The sequence below is a fragment of the Bos indicus x Bos taurus genome, chromosome 7 (genome assembly GCF_003369695.1).
Source record: "Bos indicus x Bos taurus breed Angus x Brahman F1 hybrid chromosome 7, Bos_hybrid_MaternalHap_v2.0, whole genome shotgun sequence".
Lineage (NCBI taxonomy): Eukaryota > Metazoa > Chordata > Mammalia > Artiodactyla > Bovidae > Bos > Bos indicus x Bos taurus.
This window is the reverse complement of record NC_040082.1, coordinates 94,011,995-94,022,522: the sequence shown is the minus strand read 5'-3', so window position 1 is coordinate 94,022,522 and position 10,528 is coordinate 94,011,995. Positions and strand designations below refer to the sequence as shown.

Genomic DNA, 10,528 nt, shown 5'->3' with positions numbered 1-10,528 from the left:
TTCCCCATTGGTCCATCTTTTTTCAGCTATTGTATCATCAGTGGAGGTGAGGCCACGTCTCTCAACGACTGACTTCTTTGTAAGAGGAGATAGAAGAGCTGGCATCTAATTATTGTTAAACTGATCTTCCTTGAGCAGACAAGACCGGCAGTAATTTATTTGTTTATTTATACTGCACTGTGTGGCATGTGGGATTTTAGTTCACCAACTAGGGATCTACTACAGCCCCTGCAGTGGAAGGTCAGAGTCTTAATCACTTGACTGTGAGGAAGTCCCAAGATTGGTAATACTTCAGGAAAGAGAACATTGTCCTCACCAGCCAGTTCTTGGGGGTAATTCCAAACTTGCATGCATGCTAAGTCACTTCAATTGTGTCCTACTCTTTGTGACCCTGTGGACTGTAGCCTGCCACGCTCCTCTGTCCATGGGATTCTCCAGGCAAGAGTACTGAAATGGGTTGCCATGCCCTTCTCCAGGGGATCTTCCTGACCCAGGGGTTGAACACGTGTGTCTTACATCTCCTATGTTAGCAAGCAGGTTCTTTACCACAAGCGCCACCTGGGAAGCCCAAAGTTACTTAAAATTTAATCACATATTTTAAACCTAAAACATACTCACTTCTCACACATAGAAAGTTTTAATCTAATTTTTTCCAAAGGGAGTGTAACAGAGTGGGACCCTATGGGCCTTCCCAGGACAGACGCCACCTCCCGCCATGTCCTCTGCTTGTCTCTTGTCTACAGAAAAATTTTATCCAAGAATAAATTTAATCAAAGAAAATTTAAAAGTGCAGAAACAAAGAAAAATGATCAAACAGAATAAAATAATAATAAACCATTAAACTAAGTCAAGGACATTTAGTCCCTCCTCAAGGGCTATAGATAATACTGTGTCATATGCTTGGAGCTGTTTCGCGGATACCAAACCCCCCAGGTTGGGGGAACTAACTACATGATGACCAGACTGTAGCCATGACATAAGCTGCCACATCTTACACAATTTCAAGAACTGGCCTCAAGGAAATGGGAACAATCCAACCCTGGAACTGAAGATTAAGTGCACTTAAAACAATCAAGATGACACTGATCAGACCACTGCATAAGCAACTTCAGGATGATTGTCAGAGCTGAGGTACTGTTTCTGTACACAGCCCCCTCCCTCCACCTATACACTCCTAAAATTCCCCTTAAAGCTCTTGCCCCCTGATCAACAGCTGGGAGATGACTTTTGGACATGCCATATGTACACATGAGCAGACGTGCAACTGGAAGTATTCAGGTATCTACACACACACACACACACACACACACACACACACACACAGAATGGAATATTACTCAGCCATCAAAAAGGATAAAGTTCTGCCATTTGCAGCAACATGGATGGACTCAGAGGGTATTATGCTTAGTGTGGGATTCCCAGGTGGCTCAGTGGGTAAAGTATCCACCCACAGTGCAGGAGACATGGGTTTGATCCCTGGATCAGGAAGATCCCCTGGAAGAAGGCATGGCAACCCTCTCCAGTATTCTTGCCTGGAGAATCCCGTGGATAGAGGAGCTTGGTGTGCTACAATCCATAGGGACACAAAGAATAGGACATGGCTGAAGCACCTGAGCAGGTACACAGGCACATGCTTAGTGAAGTAACTCAGATAGAGATACAAATAGTTGTATGTCATGTTAGTGTATGTTATCACTTGTGTGTGGAATCTAAAAACAATTTTTAAAGGAATGCACGTAACCAAATGGATGCAGATTCACGGACAGGACAAACTAGTGGTTACCGGTGGAGAGAGGCGAGAGAAGAAGGGCAATATAAGGGCAAGAGATTAAGAGATACAAACTAATATGTATATAGTAGATTAGCAACAAGGATATATTTTACAGTACACGGAAATATATCCATTATTTTGTAATAACTTTAAATGGAGTATAATCTACAAAAATATTGAACCACTATGCTATACACCTGGAGCTAACATAATATTATAAGTCAACTACATTTCAATTTTTAAGAACCCTGCTGGGGACTTCCCTGGTGGTCCAATGGTTAAGACTCTGTGCTCCCAATGCAGGGAGCATGGGTTTTTATCCCCGGTCAGGAACTAAGATCTAGGTCAGTGCAGCCAAAAAAAAAAAAGGAGGAAAAAATATCTGCCAAAAACCCACATGTGTTTCACATCATATTTACTTCTAACAGAAGGCAAGTGCTCTAGACTGAAAGAGAAAATTCCTTGTATACTTAGCCTCATTTTAATCCCCAGTTTTCAAGGTCAGATAGACACAAGGAAAGCTTTAAAGATACCTAGACAGAGTGGAGACAGTGTGCACACATGAATATATATAAGCATGCAAATGACCACGCCATATGTACACACGTACAGATGTGCAATTGGGGGTATTCAGAAGTGTGAGTGTGCAAGTGTGTGTGTGGGTCTGGGTAGGTGAGCTGATGTGTGGATGAGTGTGAATGTGTTTCTGAGTGTTCCTTTGCCGGGGGTCTCCAGGTGGAAGGGGAACTGCTTCTGGGTTAGGTCAAGGTGACATCTGGCCTCAGTCCCAGATGTGGGAGTGGACTTCCAGTGGTTAGCCCTATTGCCTCATATCCATTCTTCTCCAAAGGGCCTTGGAGAAGTAGAACTTCTCTGGGTGGAGCTAAGGGGGGGGACTAGGGCAGAAGGAAGGTAGGTGTGGGGACCTAGGGATCTTGCCCCCAAAGGTGGGGTGCCATAGTATCTCCCATGAGAGCAAGAGATGGGAGGACGAGGTTCATCCAGGTGGACACACATACACACACACGGAGAGCTTCCTGTAAAGTTCCTGACTATCCTATTTTCAAAATTATTTTTATTGAATATAATTGACCCATGACTTTGTGTAAGTTTACGGTGTACGATATGTTGACTTGATACATTTTTCGATTGCAATATGACGATCCCCGTGGAACTCAGGTCTCCTGCATTGCAGGCAGAATCTTTGTCATCTGATCTACCAACAGGGCGTTAGTTAACACCTCTACCACAAATTGCTGACCATCTTGTTTCTGGGTCTGTGTGAATCTCTTCTTGTCCCTCCTGAGATCTCTGGTCTCCTAAGACTCTTTTTTTTTTTTTTTTAAGCTGTGACTGTTCTTTTTTTAAAACAAGATCTTCTTTTTAAAACATGTTCTTTTTGGCTGCACTGGGTCTTTGTTGCTGTGCATGTTCTCTGATTGGTGAGTGGCGGCTGCTCTCCAGTTGCGGTGGGAGAGCTTCTCATAGCGGCCGCTTCTCTTGTGGGCTCCAGTAGTTGTGGCTCCTGGGCTCTAGAGCACAGGCTCAATAGTTGTGGTGCAGGGGCTTAACTGCCAGATCTTCCCGGATCAGGGATCCAACCTGTGTCTCCTGCATTGGCAGGTGGATGCCTAAGACTCCTGTTGAGCCGGGGTTGGGGTGAGGATGCCCCAAGGGTGGGGGGTTCCTGGATCCCTGAAAGCAGGAAGCCTACATTTTCCTTCCTCTCCTCTACCTCAACGCAGAGATTTCCTCATCTCCCCAGACACTTTCCTGTGGGTGGGGCTGTATGAAGACAAATTTGCTGCCGGGGACCATAGAGACTGAGGAAATATACATAAACCAGGTCAAGATGCAGCCGGTAGCCTTCAAAGACAAGAGACGGGGATCCTCAGGCAATAAAGAAGGTTAGGCATCTCGGGCGAGAGGGGAGAGGTTGGGATGGGAGGAGTGAGGAGCTGAAAGTGAAGGTTGGAGGGCTCCTCCCTCCCCCCAAAAAATGTGTGTGTGTGTAACCCAAAGGCTCACACGCACTAAGATGAAGATCAGAGTTCCCTACTCCTTATCTTTGCCCCGAGAAATCTGTTGTGTGGAGGATTCAGTAAACCAAGATGTCTGAGCTCCCTCTCCCATACTCACCCCTGCCCCAGATCTCCGGGCAGGTTTCCTCAAGCCTCTAAATGACTTGCCCACAGCTGCAGATGACCCTAACTATGAGAACATCACTTTTACCTTCAAAAACCAGAACCGGCCAAAAGGCAGTCATTCACCACCCAAGAATAAGGGTAAGCAGCCGCCCCCTGCCCCCCAACCCCTATCACACAGCCCTGGGAGAGATCTGAGGGAGGGCACTGCAGGGACAAAGGACAGTGTGTGAAGGTCAGGGTCAATGGTGTGGGGGTGTGTTGGTGTCGAGGCTTTGTGTGATAGTGGTGGGGGGGTAGCTGTGTAGGTGATGATGAAGAGGATGATGTGACTGTGTTGGTGGAGGTGTTGGTGAAGGTCTGGGTGTCAGTGATGCTGGTGGATTGGGACGGGATCATCTAGACAGAGCTGATGAAAGTATTGATGAGGTCCTGATGACCTGTTGACAGGGACAGTGCTGGCAAGGACAAGTATTGATGCTGGTGATGGGATCATAAGAGGGCATCATGGGGACAGTGCTAGGGACAACTGCTAGTGCTGCCGGCTGGGGTGCATGCTAGTGGCAGGGTGTTCGATGGCACAGCTGCTGATGGTATTGAGAACAGTAGGTACAGGTGAAGAGCTGTCTGTGGTGGTAGAGTCAGTGCCGATGGGCTGAGCAGCGGTGTTGGGCCCTGGAGATGAGCTGTCCTACCTCTCTCCCAGTGCCGGCCGAGCCCAGGCCACCCTTGGACACTGCCCAGGGACACCACTGGTTGCCTAAAGCCATGATGAGTCTGAACACCTTCTTGACTCTGTCCTGCATGGTCCTCTTAGCTGTGGTCCTGGTGAAGAGTGAGTGGGGTGTTTCTTTCAGTTGGTGGAGGAAGGGGCTGGGGGCAGTGTGGAGGGGTCCCCAGAAGCTGGGGAGGGCCAGTGCTGCTCCCGACTGCAGGACTCGGGTGATTCTAACGTTTTTCTAAGGTTTTCTTGCCCCCTGCCCCACACATCCTGAACAGATTCCGAGATGTCCAGGGAGCTGGTGGTCTTGAAAGAGGAGCTCTGGAACGGTGAGGGGAAGAGTTGGGTCGGGGTTGGGGGAGTAGGGGGAGCGAAGGTGACTCTGACAACTCCAATCCACACCCTTAGTCTCCACTTCGGTGCAAGAGTACCAGGAAGAGCAGAAGACTCAGTGGGGCAACGTGAAACAGAGTGTCATGGCAGCCAAGAAAAGCATTGACACAGTCATGACGAGAATCCAGGAAGGGAACCCGAAACGGACGCAGCTGGCCACAGGTGCCCTGGCAGACCTCCCTGGGGCAAATATACCTCCGTGCCCAGTACTGGGTTGGGTGCTGGGGAATCTGGGGAGGGGACAGCAGGGGTCCTGCCCTCCCTGAGCACAAGGTTTGGAGGGGTGATGGATGTCACCCCCCACAAACACACCCCGAGTCACTCAGGGAGTATGTATATGCTGCTGGGAACTCCAAGTACTTTGGGATTGTGTGGCATCTTTTTCGGGTTGGGGGTCGGGCAGGGAAAAGGCTTCCAATAAAGCTAAGAGTGTCCCATCTCAGCTTTTTCCTGTCTCTCCACCACTCCAGTCCCAAATATAGATGAAGTCAAGAAAACATTACAGGAAATCCTCAGTACACTGAAGACGTCAAAACCAAGTAAGCTGGGGCCAGGGGCAGCAAATGAGGGGGGTCCCCCGAATTTGGCTCCAGGTTCTTTTCCAAGAATGGGATCTGTCTGATCTCTGGTCTCCATCCTTCACCCCCGCCCCTACTCTGCAGGTCCCACACCTCAGTGAGTGAGAAAATCTCACAGCCCTGGCTGCACCATGGAGGAAAGACAGCACTTCTTCCATGAAGAAGGAACATGGGGACCCACGCTGGTCTGAAGCTGCCCTTCATCCCACATGTAGAAAATCACATGTCTTGAGAATGAGTGTTGTGGAATTGCATGTGTGCATGTGCGTGCGTGTGTCAGCGTAAGCTCTTCAAGGAGGGTGGGTATTTCAATGTGTCGCACAGGAAGGTGTTATAGGTGAATGTTGATGGTGAGTGTGGTGTGCTTCCGGGTCACTGTTCACAGGCACACACGTGTGGGCTGTGGCATGGCGTGAGTGTAATTCGTGTCACTGTGTGCGGCTGTGGGGACCACAAAGGCATGTCACTCTAGGTGTGGGTGTCGGTGGCACGTGTCGCAGGCACCCATTTCACCGTCAGCGTAAACACACGCATGTGTCCTGCTGAATGTTGTGTGATGCAGGTGTGAGGGGGTGGGGTGCATGGGAAGGTATCACTGTAATTGTGGATGAGTGTCCTGTCACGCTATGCCGGCGTGAACAGGTGCGTGTCAACACGAGTGTGCCTGATTGCACCGCCGAGGGTTCAGAGCAGTCCCTGCATGTGTCCATTTGTTTCTGCACTCACGTTTTGTGATTCACCATGATAAAGCCCAAAGGGAGACCACATGGCTTTCCCGTCTGTTTGGTGCGGCTGGGGGGGCTTTGGGACCTGGTGGGGGAGGGTGCATAAGTGTGCAGACTTGGAGAATGGGAAAGGTCATGTGGGGAACACGTGGGCCTGATGCCAGGAGCCCTGGGGGCAGGAGGGGGTGTGAGAACCAATGCACCCAGTGGATCCCTGTGTGTCCATGAACCTGTACCCAGGGGTGACTGAATCCCTGTGCCCCTAAATGTTTGTGGACTGAGAGGGGCAATGCTCTTGGACCAAAACAGAAATGAAGGTTTTCTTCTGATAATAAGGAAAATATAGGGAAAAATGAACAGACTAGAAAAGTAGCATAAACGGGCCTGAAAGAGTTAATTAATCCTAGTTTTATTTTAAATGTTACTAATCTGTAGTGTCTGTAACTCTGTCCTTCACAAGGCTAACCTCTAACACTCTCTGAATCTGTGAATTACACCCAGCACCTAACACTCTGTGAATTACATCCTGTTCCTGTTGTTTTACACTCCCGTGTAGCAAATCACCGCTTGCAGCATTCTGCATTTCAGAAAGCAGGTCGCGGGTCAATAACCCGGAGAGCAATGGACCCAATTATTGGGTTGCCTGACACTGTGTACTTAGTCGCTCAGTCATGTCCGACTCTTTGCGACCCCATGGACCGTAGCCCTCTAGGCTCCTCTGTCCATGAGGATTCTCCAGGCAAGAATACTGGAGTGGGTTAACGTGCCCTCCTCCAGGGGAACCTTCCCAACCCAGAGATTGAACCCAGGTCTCCCGCATTGCAGGCGGATTCTTTACCTTCTGAGCCACCTGACACTAGCTCTGACTGTTTTGAAATAATGCAGGAAGAAGAAAAACGCAAGACCTTCACCATTTTGATCCTTGCCACCAACCCGCACCCCTGGACTTGAAGCCCCACCTATTAGAGTTCTCCTGATTCCCCAGGGCGGGGGATGGTGTTGGAGGCTGGGGAATGGTCTTGAGGCTCCAGGCAGCTGCGTTCCCTCTTTGCCGGGCAAAAAAATAAAACTCCTCTTTCTTTTCTCCTCCAAACGTAGTCTTCGTGCTTCTGTTAGACATCGGTGCACAGAGAATCAAGATATTGACATTAATGTCTCCCTAAGTGTGCATGGCCTCACGGATATATGAGCCCCTGAGTACGGTACTGTGCTCCGGTATGTTATCTGTCCATAAAGCATGTATTCAGGAGCGCACGTCCCCTCAGAGAACTTGTGCCCATGGGCATGCACATGGACATGTTTGTCCGGAAGGTGAGCGTATGTGTGACCCAAGATGAGCAGACGCACATGTGCCTGACACAGAGACCCATGTTTACCATCAGACGTGCACTCTGAGCAGGGGATGACCCATGCCCCTGTCCCCTTGATTGTGGGCCAACCAAGGCCAGCGAGGCCCCTGCCCGTGTACCTGCGCCCTTAAGTCGGGTTCCACGGACACATGCGCCCCCCTGTGGCCGCTCTCCGGAATCGCCTCGCGCGCCCTGCCCACACGCCCGTCGCTGCGCCTGCGCACGCCCCCCTTTTACGACGCCGTAAAGCAGCTCGGCCAAATCGGCGGCCGCAGGTTCGGGTGAGACCCCGCCCGCCGCGACCCCTCCCCGGCCCGGGCCGAGTCCATTTCCCGAACCCCTGCCCGCGGGTCTTTGGGTCCTGGGCCAAGGTCTCGGTGTTCGCAATCCCCGGTCATCCCCCACCTCGTCCCATCCGCCGGGGGTGGGGGCGCGAGGAGGGTGGGCTCCTCCCCGGTTCCGTTGTCTGGTCCACACCCGCGCCGAGGTCACGGGATCCCGGTCGTTCCGTGGCTTAGCTTACCAACCCCGCATGTCGCGCGCTGGGCCCTCTCCATGTAGGCGGCTGCGCAGCGGGGCAGGGACGTCCTGGAGTTCCTAAAATTCCCTCCGGTCCGCTTTTCATCCTCCACATTGACCCTAGCTGGGGCCCTGTCTCAGCCTCCCCAGACCCTTCCGGCCTCTGGTCCCGTCCCTGCGTAGTGGGGGGTCGGGGCTCTCAGCTCCCCTCCTGACGGTGGGTGGGTGTGTGTGTGTGTGTTACTCCGAGCCCTTGACATCCCCCATCCGCGGCCATTCTCGTCGCAGATCCAGTGTGTTTATCTCAGCATCCCCTAGGGATTTTCTCCCCACAGCCCCACTTCCGGGTCTTTCCCGCCACTGATGGCTTCTCGCTCTGGAGTGGGAGGATCACGGCGCCCCCTCCTGGCTCCGCTAACACCCCGGGTCCGATAGTCCGCCCCCTCCGTCTTGCTTCCCACAGTGCAGCTAGTTTTCTGGAAAGCACGAGGGTGGGGAGGTGGGGCTCTCAGCGCCTTCTCTGGCTGCCCCTCCCGTCTTTTTACCAAGGCGGGTCCACTCCAAGAGGCATGCTTCGTGCCTGACAAATTCGGTGTGCCCGAGGCTGCGGGTTTAGAAGGGTTGCCAGCATCCTCTCCTGGCTCGCTCCATGTGCCTTCCTTGTTCCCCAAGGCCCCAGACCCTCCTGGCCCTGAGTCTCGCCACATCCCCTTTCTTCTCTCTTCTGACTTCACCCTGGGAAGTCAGCGCTGTTGCTGCTGGAGCGTGTCCTCTCACGGCCCCTCACCCTCGTCCCCTCCCCATGCACACATCTCATTACTGGCACCGGCTTGAAGGGTTCAGGGCGATGCTTTTAATGCACAAAGATCACCTGGAACTCGGGTTGGGGTGGTTTCGAGTGCCTCCTTCCGTGTGTCTCTCCTCCCACCTCCCCTCTCTATCAGAGAATGGAAGTGTTACTTGCTCAGTCGTGTCGTGACTCTGCGACCCCATGGATGGTAGCCAGCCAGGCTCCTCTGTCCTTGGGATTCTCCAGGCAAGAATACTAGAGTGGGTTGCCATTCCTTTTTCTAGGGAATCTTCCCTCCTCAGGGATCGAGCTCAGGTCTCCCACATTGCAGGCAGAGTCTTTACCATCTGAGCCACCAGGGAAGCCCTCCACTTGCCTCCCTCCCAAGCCCTCTCCTGGACAAGGGTATAAGCCTCATAAGGGAGGTATGCTTTATACGCGGGTAGATTCTCCTTTTCTTCTCATCTCTTCCCACGTGGGAAATCAGCGATGGCATACACACGGGGGGGGGTGGTTGGGAGGGGGTCTCCTTCCCACCTCTGACACCCACGTTTCTTCTCCCTGCAGGGCGGCGGCATGGAGGCGCGTTTCACGCGCGGGAAGTCGGCGCTGCTGGAACGCGCGCTGGCCCGGCCACGCACCGAGGTGAGCCTGAGCGCCTTTGCCCTGCTCTTCTCCGAGCTGGTTCAGCACTGCCAGAGCCGCGTCTTCTCAGTGGCGGAGTTGCAGGCGCGCCTGGCCGCGCTGGGTCGCCAGGTGGGCGCCCGTGTCCTCGATGCGCTGGTGGCTCGCGAAAAGGGTGCCCGGCGCGAAACCAAGGTGCTGGGCGCCCTGCTCTTCGTTAAGGGCGCCGTGTGGAAGGCGCTCTTCGGCAAGGAGGCCGACAAGCTGGAGCAGGCCAACGACGATGCCCGCACCTTCTACATCATCGAGCGCGAGCCGCTCATCAACACCTACATCTCCGTGCCCAAAGAGAACAGCACGCTCAACTGTGCCAGCTTCACCGCGGGCATCGTGGAGGCAGTGCTCACGCACAGCGGCTTCCCCGCCAAGGTCACGGCGCACTGGCACAAGGGCACCACGCTGATGATCAAGTTCGAGGAGGCGGTCATAGCCCGAGACCGGGCCCTGGAGGGCCGCTGATCCCCTCAAGATAAAGGATGCAGACAGCCCCCTTCCCAAGTGTGTCTTGTGTCTTGTTTGAGGGCCTCGGAGATCCCCTCAGCACCTCGACCGGGGACTTCCCTGGCAATCCAGCGGTTGGGACTCAGCACTTTCACTGCTGAGAGTGTGGTTGGGGAACTAAGGCCCTGCAAGCCACACAGGGCCCTGCCAAACAAAACAAACCCCACCATGACCCAGGGCCTTGCCTCAGACTGCTGAGGGTGGCCAGAGGCCTAATACAATGGAGAAGTGGGGTGGGGGCAGATTTGACCTAGCTTGGGGGTTGGGGGAAGTGGGGTGGGACGCCGGGGTGGGGCAGAGGGCAGAGAAACCAGGCCCAACCAAGGAGCTGCTGATTTGGCTCCAAAAGTGAA

The 10,528-nt window shown here is 52.8% G+C and overlaps 2 protein-coding genes across 5 annotated transcripts; both read left to right on the top strand.

The window, feature by feature from the left end:
• The first annotated feature begins 3,570 nt into the window (after positions 1-3,570).
• Positions 3,571-7,425, top strand: MCEMP1 (mast cell expressed membrane protein 1). Its single transcript, XM_027547575.1, has 7 exons — positions 3,571-3,678; positions 3,967-4,056; positions 4,622-4,750; positions 4,915-4,965; positions 5,045-5,191; positions 5,500-5,568; positions 5,692-7,425. The coding sequence occupies exons 1-7, from the start codon at positions 3,624-3,626 to the stop codon at positions 5,706-5,708; spliced, it is 558 nt and encodes a 185-aa protein (XP_027403376.1). The 5' UTR covers positions 3,571-3,623; the 3' UTR covers positions 5,709-7,425.
• A 447-nt stretch (positions 7,426-7,872) lies between these two features.
• Positions 7,873-10,168, top strand: TRAPPC5 (trafficking protein particle complex 5). Of its 4 annotated transcripts, none has more exons than XM_027547572.1 (2): positions 7,873-7,956; positions 9,558-10,168. In XM_027547572.1, the coding sequence occupies exon 2, from the start codon at positions 9,567-9,569 to the stop codon at positions 10,131-10,133; it is 567 nt and encodes a 188-aa protein (XP_027403373.1). In that variant the 5' UTR covers positions 7,873-7,956; positions 9,558-9,566; the 3' UTR covers positions 10,134-10,168. The 4 variants fall into 4 exon arrangements, with proteins under 4 accessions (XP_027403373.1, XP_027403372.1, XP_027403375.1 ...); XM_027547571.1 differs by having other exon boundaries at positions 7,893-7,962; XM_027547574.1 differs by lacking the exon at positions 7,873-7,956 and adding an exon at positions 7,991-8,052.
• Positions 10,169-10,528: the final 360 nt, after the last annotated feature.